Source organism: Austrofundulus limnaeus, unplaced genomic scaffold, assembly GCF_001266775.1.
Source record: "Austrofundulus limnaeus strain Quisiro unplaced genomic scaffold, Austrofundulus_limnaeus-1.0 Scaffold31, whole genome shotgun sequence".
In the NCBI taxonomy this organism is placed as follows: domain Eukaryota; kingdom Metazoa; phylum Chordata; class Actinopteri; order Cyprinodontiformes; family Rivulidae; genus Austrofundulus; species Austrofundulus limnaeus.
In genome coordinates, this window is record NW_013952433.1 from 1,651,170 (window position 1) to 1,667,163 (window position 15,994).

The 15,994-nt window shown below is 39.1% G+C and overlaps 2 protein-coding genes across 2 annotated transcripts in view; one reads left to right on the forward strand and one right to left on the reverse strand.

Moving 5' to 3' along the window:
• The first annotated feature begins 472 nt into the window (after window positions 1-472).
• Window positions 473-7,321, forward strand: irf7 (interferon regulatory factor 7). The gene is made up of 10 exons (XM_014005547.1): window positions 473-959; window positions 1,121-1,274; window positions 3,201-3,372; window positions 3,455-3,555; window positions 3,659-3,707; window positions 3,786-3,902; window positions 5,454-5,656; window positions 6,046-6,247; window positions 6,356-6,471; window positions 6,557-7,321. Exons 1-10 carry the CDS (start codon window positions 952-954, stop codon window positions 6,752-6,754), a joined length of 1,320 nt encoding a protein of 439 aa, XP_013861001.1. The 5' UTR covers window positions 473-951; the 3' UTR covers window positions 6,755-7,321.
• A 2,172-nt stretch (window positions 7,322-9,493) lies between these two features.
• Window positions 9,494-15,994, reverse strand: part of phrf1 (PHD and ring finger domains 1) — a gene marked incomplete at its 5' end in the record, with an annotated part of 9,950 nt that continues 3,449 nt past the window's right edge. The window contains 6 exon segments of the mRNA XM_014005548.1: window positions 9,494-11,186; window positions 11,341-11,469; window positions 11,611-11,685; window positions 12,524-12,600; window positions 12,703-13,808; window positions 13,895-15,752. Coding sequence (XP_013861002.1) covers window positions 11,022-11,186; window positions 11,341-11,469; window positions 11,611-11,685; window positions 12,524-12,600; window positions 12,703-13,808; window positions 13,895-15,752 — 3,410 coding nt within the window.

Sequence of the window (15,994 nt, forward strand, 5' to 3'; positions counted from 1 at the left end):
GAGAAGAACCCGTCCAGAAGACCTATAAATTTTTTTTCTTTTTGATTTTTTTACCTGGATTACTGAGATGCATCAGGACATTAAAGTGAACATGTTTTTTTAAGGAATTAGAGATCTCAATGTGTTCTTACTGGGGAATCATTTGTGAATAAAGTTAATTTTTTAAAAATGTATAAAAGTTTCAAAAAAGCAAGTTTTCCCCATGCAGCAATAGTCAGAAAGTTAAAAAAAAACCCACAAGTGTGAAAGTTGAACCAGCTTTCACAGAATATTCAGTCTTCATTTGCCACATTAAAAAACACCAAGTCAGTCATTTTGCAAGATTTTTACATTCTCACTAAACAGTTAAAAAGTTTAGACTTGACTGAGGCAATAACACAGTTTCTTTAACATCAAAAACAAGCCCGGCTGATCATTTTCCTAAAAAAAAAATCCAAATTCCAAACAAATAAAATCAGATAATTAATGTCATGAAAGACAAAAAGCCCCAAAGATCCCATTACAGCCAGGAAATTCCGATTAAAKCTGTGCAGAGATTCTTCTGTAAGGGATTTAAAACAAATATAAAAAAAAAAAGATCAGTAATGATCAGAAGGAGGATGAGGCAATGCTGTAATCGTGATGAAATCCAAACCGCAAACTTTCAGTTTCCCTGGAAGTCGAGCAGCTAGCTGATCGTTCCGTGCCAAGAGGGTGCGTTGCATTTATTCACCGGGAGCGGCTCGGAGCTCCGTGACAGGCGGAGACAGGGAGGAACTGCTCCGCCCTCAGGCAGTGGAGGAGGTACACTTCGCTGCATGCTGCAGCGAAGTGTATTTGCAGTGGAGCCCTCCCACGGATGTGGAGACGTCCTCACCCCCCGGTGATGTCACACACGGTGTGGATAAAAACAGGCCAAGTGCAGAAAGAAAGAAACGAGTCCAGCAGCAGTCAGAAGTGTGTGCGGGTACAATGCAAAGGTACGAGGAAGTTATTTTTTTTACACTAATTTAAATGACGGGTTGAGTCATAAAACTTCGTTTCTATAATTTTATTAACTTCTGTGCCGAAGTTGCTAGTGTTTACCTCTTTTTGTTGTTTTTATGCTTGTTTTATAAGAGTTTCTGTCTCGTGCCCCCAGCCCACCCAAACCCCAGTTTGCCCGCTGGCTCATCGAGCAGGTGGAGACGGGTCAGTACGAGGGTCTGCGCTACGTGGACCAGAACAAAATCMGAGTTCCCTGGAAGCACAACTCCAGGAAGGACTGCAACGACGAGGACAGTAAAATATTCCGGGTAAATGTTGACACTGTCGCTGTTTTATGACTCAGTGATCAGATAAAATACAGTTATTGCTTGAAGGAGAGTAGGCTGGATGTCAGAGGTGGAATTTTTGGGATCTTTGAAGGGGAGCTGCATCTTGTGGCTTCACCGTTGCCAGCAAGTCAGTATTGGCATTCCTTAAAGCCGCTGAAATACGTCATCTCCTACTTTACATGTTTGGAAATTTGCCACTGATTGTGATTTAAACCAGTGGTTCCCAAACTTTTTATCTTCTGACCCAAAAAATATTCATGGCAAAAACTTGTGACCCCAAATATTACTGGTCTGAGTACACAAACTTTGTTAATAATCCTAAAAACAAAGGCTACACAAATATAAATACTTATTTATACTATTTTTACTTGTTTTTGTAATAATTATAGGAAAAATATTACATCACCAATTATTTTTATTACCCTTTAAATTGATTTCTGAAGCGCAGTTGTTCCCAAACTTTTCAGCTTTTGAGCCACAAAACAACAGCAGACCTGTGCCCACAACTGTTTTTGGATGATAAATATTTGTATCAGGTCAACTAAACATGGGCATAGTAACAGTATTTATTATTCAACTTTTATACATTTTAGGCAACTAAGGCAAAAATGTAATTAATTCAGAAAATCTTTTCAGGACCCCTCCTTGATGTTTCAGGACCCCACTTTGGGTCCCGACCCCAACTTTGGGAACCACTRATTTAGACTGTAGGAACTTTAAAGAGAAAAAATGAGTACTAAAAGCTGTATGACTAATGCTTTGCTTAGGTCCACTTTTACATCAATTAATTTTGTGAGTATACCAAAGTAAGTTGTCATCAATGCATGTTCCTACACACAGCTGTAAAGTAACTAAGTACAAATATGTTGTTACTGTACTTAAGTATTTTGGGTATCTGTACTTTGAGTAATTATTTTTCGGCCTACTTTTTACTTCTATCACATACGTCTTAATTTTCACACAGTTATCTGTACTTCTTACATTTAAAAAAAAAGGCAAGAAGTAGAAAGTTATTACTTTTATTTCATTTTTGCTTGTTTTCATTCCAGCTTGTTATTGTAAAAACACAAGTACTATCCATATAAATTGTGCCTCCTACATAGAGTGAATTTAATTGTGGTTGAATGAGATTGTACAACTTAAACACAATAATTACTGTATGCCTCGTCCCAATGGAAAAGCAAAAGAGTAGTGTGTGTCTGCATCTGAGGAGGAAAACGTGGGAATAAATAAACGGGTCTCARCTGTCTGCAACACAGTTCTGATTTCACTTTTAAAGAGTCACTCAAAAGATATGGATTGTTCASGAACATCACGTCTACTCCCGAACCACTGGATGAACTTTAATGGAACTTTCAGGAACTTGTCATTGGAYGTACATCTACAACTGATTACGTTGTGGCGCCAACCCAATTTAAGATGGTCATCAYCAGAGCAAACTCATTTTAGAAAAACACAAAAATGGCTAGAAGTTGGTCAATATTGCTGAGATTGTGCTAAAATCTGGTAGTTGTAGCTGACATGCTCCAGTTGCTACTCGTTCTCTGAGATTTTTTTTTTTTTTGTTAAAACTGCAGCATTAATTGCTGGTATAAACTCTGTTATTAGCTAAATTATGCTATAAACCAATGAAGCAATTTTATTGAGTCTTTTAGAACATAATATTTGAATGTACATCTACATCAGATCAACGTTTGAGATGGAACTCAGGTCGTTTTCCTTCAAGGAATGTTGTCTTAAATTTCATTTTGTATATTGGAGTTAACGCTGTTCTTTCCAAGGGTCCTATACATGTTTAGTGTAAGAAATGATTAAAAAAATCTGTCATTTTGAATGTTTTGAAATTATAAAGTAAAATTCCAAAATGTATTTCCCTGCTCATAGATATCTCTCTGTGGTTCACAGGCCTGGGCAATGGCAAGCGGAAAAATAAACGAGTTCCCAAATGACAAGGCGAGGTGGAAAACCAACTTYCGCTGTGTGCTGAACAACCTCTCCACGCGCTTCAGGCTGATAAAAGATAATTCCAAGAATCTAGACGATCCTCATAAAATCTAYGAGATCGTCAACACTGAGTGTAAGACTGTGACTGCAGGCCATTGGTTGTGAAATACCCTTGGGGAAACAAAAAYATGACGATTCGTTTTCTTTATCTGCAGACACCTATAGAGGGATGCCGACGCAGAATTCACAGGAGGATTCRGACATGACTCCAGATATCTACAGCTCTTCCACAGAGTTTCTCCCCTTTGTGAATGAGGTGTAGTACTGCAGTGAACTTCCACTTYTGGGGTTTCATATCCTTAAATATCTTCAGTACATCATCATCCTGATATACTTGTGCCGTTTTTGTCTTCCCTTAGTCCACTCTGCTTAATGATTTCATGGCTTTGGATCTTGGCGCTCCAACAGGTATAATTTTTATTTTAAGGACAGTACTAGTAGTGTCTGTTTACAGTAAGATTCAGTTTGACTTCTCCTGTCATACAGAAGAGCAGCTSTGGGTGGAAACTTGTGTCCAGCATGATCCTGCTGTGCTTGGCAGCTACCCTGCTGCAGCTGAGAACATCCCGCAGTTTTTACCAGATCAGCTGATCTACAATGAGGGTATGTTCAGCTAAAGAATATTAAACTATCTGCTAAAGAAAACTAGAGAAATGGCTAAAAGACAAAAAAAAATAGATCAGGTGCTTCAAAGCGGATTTTAAAAGAGAACAATGGGCCTCATGCAAAAACGTTCGTATTCTTATCCTAAATTTCTCTTACTTTTGTTCGTACGAACATGTCACGTCAGATTCAACAAACTCTTCTATCTTCAGGAAAAGTGTGTAAATGAGCTGCATAAATTACACCTGTTCKWWYCARCTGCTCGTGCACGTGAGAGGAGATTAGCATAATTGCCACCCCAAAAACACCATATAAGGCTATGTTTCCTGCCTCAGATATCAGGAAGTGTCCATTCATGAAAATGACAGCGAAAATTAAAAAGAAGAACTTTACGAGTTCAGAGATTGAAGTCCGTCTGTCAGAGATCCAGAAAAGAAAATCTGTCATTTTTAGCAGGTCAGCTGTGGAATAAAAAAGAGCTGCTAAAAGTATAAACAACTGTGTTAAATCATTTTCATTTATTCAGAAGACACAGCGCTGTGCACCGTCCCCCCACCCGCGCGTGGTCTCAGATGTGGTTCTGAAATAAGCATTTTTAAATGATTTCAAAATATGTCTGGCACTTTGGAGAAAATCCACGACTTGCTGGAGGGATCATGTATCCCCTCTGGCCTGGGAACGTCTCGGAGTCCCCCAGGACGAGCTGGGAAGTGTCACTGGGGAGAGCGGGGTCTCCTGCTGCCCCCGCGACCCGATCCTGGATAAGCCGGCTGGACGGACAATTTATATTGTTAGTCTAAATTATTACATTTAAAATTATAACTCTAATTCAAGCAGAATAGCCTATTGTCAACATAATTATGGAGTGTGATTTATTTTCAACTCAAAATATCTTCAAACTAACGAAATATAAAGTTATTAGGGAGGAAAACCCGTCTGGATAACAGCAGACTGACTGCTCGTAAAATATACGACAGGTCTGGACCACACGTGAATTTTGTTCGTATCTGAAGAAAATCTTAGAATACGAAAACATTGATGAATGCCACAAATTCTCCTAAATCACTCGTACGCACAATTTAAGAACAAATCTGTGCGTACGAACGGTTCTTGCATGAGGCCCATTGATTCTGAAGGAACAGAAGAAATCTCATTTTATTTCTATGAGGCAAATATTTATAAAGTTAGAAGTGTAAAAAATGCATAACAAAAGTTTGTAGGGTTTGGACATTTCCATCGACTCGAGGAAAAGGGAAATACAAAAATCTCCTGTATGAGCTGAACATTCATATGGGTAAAATAGCAAAGTATGYAAAAGTAATTAGCGTAAAAGATCCATTACGTACAGTAAATGCCATTGCCAATTTCACAGAAAAATGCAAGGCAGTTTTTTTAGATGTGTTGGTAGATTCTCAGTCTTCAGAACATAATAATCCCAGTATTTACATTTAAGAAAGCTGGTCAGATTGGTAGCAAAACACCAGCAACTATACCAAAAAGCCCAGTTGTCTTTTATTCAACTTGTCGTAATCCTGTCGCTTTCTTTAACAGTAAATCCTGTCCCCGTCCTAAGCCCACCTCAGCAGCCAAGTCTGTATGATTTGGAGATTTCCATCCACTACAGGAAAAAGGAAATGCTAAAAACAACACTGCAAACTAACCGTCTTCAACTCCACTACCACAGCAAAGCCCCCGAGTTCAACGCTCATCATCTCTGCTTTCCTTCCACCGAGGGTCTGCTGGACCATAAACAGGTACACTGCAACACTGCTGCTTAAAAAAATGGTGATGGAAAGTATGTAAGATATCCTAAACACTTTCTTCATAGTTTTAACTTCACAACATTATAAAATGGCATTTAATGAGAGTGCAAACATAGGTCAAACCAGACTCAGTAGCTTTTTGTTTACACTAACATCATACATATTGGTTTTTTTTGAAAAAGCTGGAATTTGTCCCATAGCAAGAAATCCTAAACAGTCCATTCTAATTTCTTCACCTACATAATGACTGAACTTATTGTGAATAATCAAAACATTTTCCAGTGTTCTGCTAGTTTTTATAAGGAAGTATAARTAGTACATCTCCCTGCGACCCAACTCCGGAACAAACGATGGATTCTAATGCTATCTTTTCATCGCAGATTGAATACACCAACCGCATACTGAACAACATCCAGCGCGGTCTGTTACTGGTAGTRCAGGAAAACGGTATCTATGCTGGGCGGCAGGATAAATGCCATGTGTTTGCCAGCACCAGTGATCCCAGTGTGGCTCATCTTAACCCCATAAAATTACCCAAAAACACCATGGTGGAGCTTCTCAGTTTTGACAAATTTGCCAACGGTAAGTTTGGATATTTACCACTTTTCAGTATATAAAACTTTAGCTTTTAGTGTTGAATTCAACGAAAAAAAAAACAAAAATGAATGGTTCCATCCTTGTCTGTTTTAGAACTGAAACAGTTCAAAGAAAACAACGGCAGCTCTCCCGAATATACCATCAACATGTGTTTTGGAGAGAAGTTTCCTGATGGGAAACCATTGGAAAAGAAGCTCATCGTTGTGAAGGTAACACTTCTAACCACTTGTTTTTATATGTTTCTGCTCCCGTCAGTAAAGATTGGTAAAAATCTCGCTCCCTTTACCTCCGCAGGTGGTGCCTCTAATCTGTCGGCATTTTTATGACATGGCCCAGGCGGAGGGGGCTTCCTCACTTCACAGCACAAACGTCAGCCTACAGATTTCCCACAACAGCCTCTTTGATCTCATCAACTCTGTGTTCTCTCTGCCAGGAGCTGAAGAGCCAACACAGCTGACCACTGTACCTTCCTTTGCACAGATGGGAAATTAAATTTCTCTAAAGTAGCTAAAGGGGGATACATAGAACTAAATAAACTTCTTAAAAATATGGGATTAAAATCATTGTTCATCTCTAATTAACTTCATAGATGAACTAACATTTTTTTTAACCACTGCAGAAGTAGAAATAGCCTTCTCAGCTAGTAAACTGTTACAAAACTTTTTTTCACAAGTACTGTATGTCACTTTTTTAGTTATACTATTCAGTTCAGCTGGTAATATCTGAATGTCTACAAAAAGATAGATAATCAAGAAAAATCTGGTATGACTTTAACGTATTTATTAAACTTGTAAATATACAAATCAATTCAAATATTGTTTATGTATTGTCATTTGTGTCACATATTGCGAAGTGCACCAGTTTCTGATGCAAAGCGCCCCCACATCATGATGCTGCCACTCCCATACTTCACAGTTGGGATTGTGTTCTCAGAATTGCAACTCTTTTATTCTACAAATCTGGCAATGGTCATTATGGCCAAACAGTTCATTTTTAGCTGTACTGGACCTTTAGGATTTGTCTAAAAAATAAAGTTTTGTCTCTGTCTGCTTTTCCAAACTGATTTTTTTTTTCTTACAGAGTAAACCAGAGTTGTGGAAGTTTACAGTTATCTTCCTGGTATTTTGTCTGATTTCTTTTGACTTTCTCGTGCCAACAAAGAAGCAGAGTGTTAAAACTAAGTGACCTAAAACAGGAAAGGTTTAATCAGATTTAATGTCAGACTGAAAGGACAGTAAACATCTGGTTTCATCTGTATTTCAGACAAAAAATTGCACAACTATGGCATGGACTGTACATAATGGATCAATGTCAATTGTGTCTTCTGACAAATCAAAATTTATTAAGGGGCCTTTCTGGCCAGTGTGGTTGACATTATAAAACTAAAAATATACACTCACCAGCCACTTTATTAGGTACACCTGTCCAACTGCTCGTTAACACTTAATTTCTAATCAGCCAATCACATGGCGGCAACTCAGTGCATTTAGGCATGTAGACATGGTCAAGACAATCTCCTGCAGTTCAAACCGAGCATCAGTATGGGGAAGAAAGGTGATTTGAGTGCCTTTGAACGTGGCATGGTTGTTGGTGCCAGAAGGGCTGGTCTGAGTATTTCAGAAACTGCTGATCTACTGGGATTTTCACACACAACCATCTCTAGGGTTTACAGAGAATGGTCCGAAAAAGAAAAAACATCCAGTGAGCGGCAGTCCTGTGGGCGGAAATGCCTTGTTGATGCCAGAGGTCAGAGGAGAATGGGCAGACTGGTTCGAGCTGATAGAAAGGCAACAGTGACTCAAATAACCACCCGTTACAACCAAGATAGGCAGAAGAGCATCTCTGAACGCACAGTACGTCGAACTTTGAGGCAGATGGGCTTCAGCAGCAGAAGACCACACCGGGTGCCACTCCTTTCAGCTAAGAACAGGAAACTGAGGCTACAATTTGCACAAGCTCATCGAAATTGGACAAGAGAAGATTGGAAAACGTTGCATGGTCTGATTAGTCTCGATTTCTGCTGCGACATTCGGATGGTAGGGTCAGAATTTGGYGTCAACAACATGAAAGCATGGATCCATCCTGCCTTGTATCAACGGTTCAGGCTGGTGGTGGTGGTGTCATGGTGTGGGGAATCTTTTCTCGGCACTCTTTGGGCCCCTTGGTAGCAATTGAGCATCGTTGCAACGCCACAGCCTACCTGAGTATTGTTGCTGACCATGTCCATCCCTTTATGACCACACTGTACCCAACATCTGATGGCTACTTTCAGCAGGATAATGCGCCATGTCATAAAGCTGGAATCATCTCAGACTGGTTTCTTGAACATGACAATGAGTTCACTGTACTCAAATGGCCTCCACAGTCACCAGATCTCAATCCAATAGAGCATCTTTGGGATGTGGTGGAACGGGAGATTCGCATCATGGATGTGCAGCCGACAAATCTGCGGCAACTGTGTGATGCCATCATGTCAATATGGACCAAAATCTCTGAGGAATGCTTCCAGCACCTTGTTGAATCTATGCCACGAAGAATTGAGGCAGTTCTGAAGCAAAAGGGGGTCCAACCCGTTACTAGCGTGGTGTACCTAATAAAGTGGCCGGTGAGTGTATACTGAATTTTAAAATTATTAAAATTTTACACTTAAGACCATATTCAYTCACACAAGAAAAATACTGTATTTAGTTTATACCAAACTGAACAAAAACTACAACAGAACTGTGTGTTATTATTATGTAATCTAGTCTTAAAGGTCTATAAAGCTAGTGCTGATGGATTTTAGAGAATGATCCTACAAGTTGTACAGACTGGCCATAAATTCTACGGTTTTTCTAGTGTTCTAGAGTCACAGATTTTTTTCAAAAACTGAGCTTTAAATTTATTTTACATGTAGGCCTGTAGGACATTTAAAAAATAATAAAAATAAATAAATAAGATTAAATAACCATCGCCCAACCCACTCTGATGCTAGGAATAAGTTCACCACCTGTCTCTTTCCCTGCTCAAAGAGCTGCTGTAGAGAAATAAGTACAACTGTAAAGGCACCACCAAGGCAGACAACTTAATGAAGCAGTCCAGTAGCTGAGCAGCTAAAAAGAAAGAATACTTCACAATTCTTTGTTACTAATTCAAGCCAAAACATACAAGTTGTTACATTTATAACCATCTCACAGCAAAGGTGTTACAATACTACATGAATAACTCGTATTGAAAAAAGACAAATCACCATTTTTATTTAGTTCTTTTTTTATTTGAATACTTTTTTGAGAAAACACCTGTTTGGTTTGATCAAGTAGACAGAAAAGAAGGAAAACATTCAACGCACCTGGTAATTAGAATCTTCCTGGATGTTGGCTGATAAAGCCTATWTACAAGCGACGTAAAACAAGCGAAGTCCAACCACCCTGCTAATCTTTACAACTGACTGCTAAACGATATACGTAAACAACATGAAGCATTTATGAACTTTTAGTGAGCGACAGCACTGCAGAAAACACAAAAAGTAAAGTTTAGGCTAAAGACATGAGCTTCTGTCTGCTGCAGAGGTAAATATGTTTTAATGTTCCAAGACAAAGGCAACTGTTAACTTTTATATTTTCAAATAGACAATGTTGAAGCTTAGAACATGTATAAGTTGCCTTTAAATGGATCTCACAGACCCATAAAATTATGCCGATAAATTTAAATAAAATATTTAAAGACACAGAGTACAAAATGAAAAAATATGCTTTTTTAAATTTAACACATCATCAAAAGTGCGATGTTAACATAGAAAAGTGAAAGTTGCCAATTTTGTGACTGATAAAGTCTTTCTGACTTTAAATTAAAATCTATATTATTCTATCAGAAACTGCTTTGTCAGCTCTTTTAAAAAATAACCACACATTTTAAATTTCCCTTTTTCAGGGAAACTCTGATTTTATTGCAGTATATCTAAAAGCTCCACATCAGATATGAGATAGAATAAGATATTTCTAAAATTTTCCAGTGTGTTAAAGCAAATGCCTTCAGAGAACTGGCTGACAACTGAAAGAGGACATAGTCAAAGCCAAAGAGCTTTTATTAACTTCTCATCTTTTGGATTTAGTTTAGCTAATTAAGGTATTAGATGTTGAACACATAAATCACAGCCTTTCAAAAATAAAACTCAAATCAACTCTATAAACAGGCAACAGAAACAAAACAATAACAGGCATTTAAACAAATCTGACTTATTTACAATTAAATCTAAAATTGTTACATCAGTATCATAACGACACATTTTCTACAAAAGATTGCATAACAGTGCCTTGTATTAATGTGAAATTCGTAAATAAACATTATGCTGATTAGTTTCCCAAATGGTGTTTAAATTTACGACACTCATAAGTAACCCATACCTCTCATTAAAAAATATTTATAGAAAACTCAAACTCAGCATTGCATCATCCTCTTCGTGATAAGTCCAACCATGGAAAACTTTATTTACATTTTCATGGAGGTTTTGAGTCAAAATCTACCTTTAAGTTTCTGTGTGGTACAACACAAACAGTAGTTTCTGGCAGTTACAGTCCCAGCAAAAGACACAAAAGGGTGGCATTCAAGTTAGTTATTTTTACATATAGTTTGCTGTCAATATATTATGAGAATATAAAGTTTAACACTTAGGAAAAACTTCTGTAGTGGTACTATGAGCAAAATTTTTACCTGTTTTGTCGGGGTATGTTTGTGATCCAAGAAGTTGGTGATGTGGTTGTTCTTGCTTGTTTACAGCTCCTCATGGACTGTCAGATATTTCCATTGGCTCAGTCTGCTCCTCGGGTAATTTCACGGACTCCTCTTCTTTTTTGTGTTTCCTTGCATGTTTGTATTTTTCCACATATGCCTTGATCAGATTTCCAACTTTGACTGGATTGATTTCCCCACTCTTGCTGTGGCACACCTGGCAACCAGGAACACAAAACATTTACAGAAAATAAACTGAAGACTTGAAATATATCCTGACAAATCCTCAAAAAAATTTAATCCTAAAAATATATTTTACAACCATAAAAAAATTATACATCTCATTTCTGGAAAACAGTCCTTTGACTCACCTTCTGAACAGCTTTACGCAGAATCTCTTTGTATTCCTCCTTGTTGATGTCTCTCTTTTGGTAAAAAGGTTTGATAGCTAACTTCACCTCTTCGACGGCTCTCTCCTGCATGTGCAGCTTTTTCAAGTACTGTTTGTAGGAGTAAAACATTGGTTATTTCATGATAAAATTCATACCTGTTAATGATGCCACTAAACAAAATTACAAAATAAACATAGCACATGTATTATGTATGGTCATTTTAATAACACTTACAAATGCTACACAAACCTTATCCTTCCTCGATAAATCTCCCTCCTCTGCTTCTCCTTGTCCAGCTGTTGACAAACCAGTTTCTACAATGTCCTGTCAAAATCAAGACTGTACTTGAAATCACAGCTCTGAAAAAGCAATGTATCTTTWAATGGGTGGGGGGCTCTGTCTCTTTAAGAAAGCCCTACTGTTTTGGACACTCACACTTCAACAAGTTTTCATACAGCTTGTTATTAAAGGATTTCTCAAACATGCTTGAATGAGTCAAAGCATCACTCTGGGTATGTTGACACTATAACATACATTTATTGTCTGCTCTGATTACTGCATTGAACTGGTGTACATATGTTTTATATTTTTGATTATATTTTTTTCCCTTTATCCTTTGTATTTTCTGTATTTGTTGTATTTTATACCTATAGCACATTTACACTGAAGCAAATTCCTAGTCTGTGAATCCTGTTCTTTGACAATGGCAACAAAACTGATTGTGATATGATATATAGCTCAAAAAAGTCAATTTTGCATAACACCCCTCCTTTAAAGGCAATTCAGATTGATTAGCAGTTTAAAAATAAACAAGACATTGCTCTTACAGCCTAAAATGCATTGGTGATAAACTTTTACATAATAAATTAATATTGTTTTACTGTATATATAATATGCATACATGTTACATGCAAAATGATGTATTTTCATGTTTAAGAATGGCTATAATTTTACACGAGTGCTCACTTCTACATTCATTTTATCTGAAAATGCCTCAGTATCAGTTTCGGTTTCAACCATGAGTTTCACAAGTTTAATTGTTCTGACTAAACACTGACACCTTCCTGTCATTACTGGTATTACATGTTCACATGCCATTCCTAAGAACAGATTTTGGTAATTAAAAGAAATTATTAGGTCAGTAGCACAGGTCTCATCTCACCTGACTGGCTGCTTGACCTGCCGAAGACAGCTTACGAAATCCTTCATGCTTCAGCTTCCGTTTGTACAGCGCCAGCTCTGTGCAAAGAAAAAAACAGTAATTCTATTACAAAACACATTCATGATCTTTATGTATATATTTTATGTGTGAAGACGGGTAATGGAAGTGAAACAACTCACTGCTTGGTGATTTTTCTGGCTGAGGGCCCTCTGGTTCCTGTATGTTCCAGGTAACTCGCTTCACCTGAGTTTTGGACTTTGATCCAGCCACAGCTGACACCTGCTCATCCTCTTCCTTCTGCTCCACTACTTCTTTCTCCTCGTTGGCAGCTGCACCGCTACGCTCGCTTTGCTCCGATTTCATATAATCAAGTCTATCCAGCATCACATCAACATTGAAATCATCCTCAGAGTCTGAGGGTTCCAGTTTTATAGGTGCTGTTGAACCAGCTGTGTTTTGCTCCTTGTCTGAGTCTACTGCCACTGGCTCAGACTGTGACGCTGTGTCCTCGAGGACCTCTTCGGTAGCGTGTGTGACGAGTGTAGAGGATGGGAAAACAGAGGGACACGGCTCAGATTTGATGTTTGTAATTTCACAAGACTCTGTCTTGAGAGGATGCTCCKGTGCCTCATCAGTGCTTTTGCTCACTGTCGGGGAGGCAGAGTCATTTTCTTCCCTTTTAACTGGTTTTGTGATGAGAGAATCTTCAAACATATCTACAGATTGTGTCTTTTCTATTATTTCTTTTTCATTCTTGACTTCTTTTTGATTTTCTGCAGCTCTAATCTGGCTGTCTGCATCACAGTCGCTCACCTCCTTTTTGACTTGAGATGTAAAGAAACTGGAGGGAAAATCCTTTTTATTTACTTCGWCACACTTTGCCTCTTCAGTGTTTCTTTGAGTAACATCTTCTCTTTTCCTTTCTTGTGAGCAATTTGTGTCTCTAGAGGATGAAACGTGTACGTTAGAAACTTTTCCCGTTCTTCTGGATGATTCATTTTTCCTCCTGTCTCTTGATCTGGATCGAGTCCTTCGCCTGCTCTTGTCTTTAGATCGTGATTCCACCTTGTCTCGAGAGGGGAGAGGCGTATKTTGGTGTCTGGTGTGCTCTTTCCTCCTTTCCCTGGATCTAGAGCGTGATTTGGAGCGAGACGCGCCACGTTTATTGTCTTTAGAAATGCGCCTTCTCCTGTAGTCCTGCTCTCTGCGATCACTTCTCTCATTGCCTTTTTGTTTATGCTTCACCATCCTTGACCGTTCCCTACTGCTAGAGCTAGATTGTGACCTACAGCAACCAAAGAATACAAATTGGCTTAATCCTTTAGAAATGATAAAATACGTAATATTTGCATAGTTAAAATCATTTCTTACCTGGATCTCCGCCTCCTTGCTTTGTCTGCAGATCGTGACCGAGACCGGCGCCTCTTCCTCTGAGTTCTATCTGGAGAGTTGGGCTGAGAGCTGTCAGAGGTTGAATGTGCCCTTCTTCTTTCTCGTGACCGCCTGGACCTACTGTCTTCATAATCATCTTTCCTTTGGCTTCTCTTCTCTGACCCGTGATGATATTCCCTCCTGCCCCGGTCTGTTTCAGAGCTACTAGACTGTTGCTCTTTTGAAGCTTTGGAGGTTTCTTTCTTATGGCCAGAATCCTTCGATGGAGACTTAGGACAGAACCTGAATTCTGATTTAACAGGTTCCTGCTGCGTGTTCTTGGTGGTAGTAGAACTGGATGCTGATGAATCATCGTCGTAGTTAACAAGAGAAGCCCTGGGAGCTTTAGCGTCATCTCCACTCTCCTCTTCAGGCTTCTGCTCAATTTTTATTTGTTCAATGCTTTGCTGAACGGGTGGTGTGGTACCTTTATTCTCACTCTCACTTTTAATCCTACCATCATGCCTTTCAGACTCCTCGTTTTCAGATTCATCTGAATAAGGTTCTTCCTTAATATTAGTTTCAGGGGATTCTGTTGGTTTCTCAGTTTTTACGACTACTAATTCAGATTCTTCTTCCATTTCAACCGAAGGCTCTGAGAATTTTACATTTTGTGATACGGTATTCAGAGCACTCCCAGGTTCTTCTTGTGAAACCTCGGTATCCTGCGTTTCAGTTTTCACACGCACCGTATCCTGCTTGTTTGGAAGTGAATCCTTGGTTTCTGAAACACGAGCTCTCCCTTCATTTCTGACGCACCGAGGGTAAAAGCTTGGGCTCTTCATTTCATCACTTGAGTTACTTGAATCTGACAGTGTCGGATTAAAGGGATCATATGTATTATCATTTTGTTCCTCACTGAACGCAGCATGAGATGTCAGCAGCTTTTGCTTGTCCTTGTGCAATTGCTTCTTTTCAGTGTCGTCCTTTTCCTTCGCGTTGCTTCCGGTAGGAAAAGATGATGCGATGTTCAGCCGCTTTGCATGCCACGAGTTCCCACTAGAATTAATGCGGAAACTTACAGCTGAAGATGAAGAAAACGAGGCGTGTTGTTGTTGGCTGGCAGAGGTACCAGAGGAGGAGGAGGAGGAAGAGAAAGAGTTGGAGAAGGCTGCTGATGAGCTTGCCCTGTCAGGCCTGCTCCTTTGGGCCTGACTATCAGAGTGGCTCTTTTTCTGGTCTACACTTTGCTGCCTTCCTTTGTCCCCAGAMAGATTGTTCATACAACCTTCAGGCAAGCCGGAACCACTCCTAGCACCTGAGGAACTGCTTTTACTTCGATTACTATCATAAGTACCACCTTGACTAGTTCCATCATTTGTGATATTGCTACTCTCTCTTTTTATTTTTGGTATCCGTGGAAGCACTGACACATCCACCCACATCGGTTTTACAGGTGTTTTTTTATGTTGGGACTGTGATTCTTTGCTTTTGAAGTTGGAGTCCTGGACAGGAAAGATGGATGACGAGGTGGTTTCTCTTGAGGTTTTAACTCCGTTAGCATTCTGGTGACAAGGAGATGGTCTGTTTGGACAAGGAGGCAGCAAACCCAGATTTCCTCTAGGCGTTGGATTAAAYTGGGGAGTTAGTTGGGTTGGATTAGCAGAATGGGGCACGAAGGACGGTGAGGGGGATGAGTTTTGGATCAGTGGTCCATTCACTGAAGAATGGGAGGATCCTGGTAGACTGCCTCTGTGATGGGGAGATGCAGAATTGTCTCCCATGTTAGGTGAGAACCCTGAGCTGCCAAGGACACTGGCCTCTCCTGAACTGCTTTTCCTGCTACTTGACAGCATCACTGGAATTGGAAAAAGTATAATGAACAAGAAATTATGTTGCTTAACTGATGCGTAAAAATTATTTTTACAGCTTTCATTTTTTTCACACAAAACAATGGTTTCACACAATTGTCATCATCAGAGTCAACTATTATAACCTGACAGTAGGGTTGGGTGATAAATCGATTTGATCGATTGATTTGAATTTGCCATTTATGAAGATTTGATTTGGGGAAAATCTGGATAAACCAAAACAGACAGG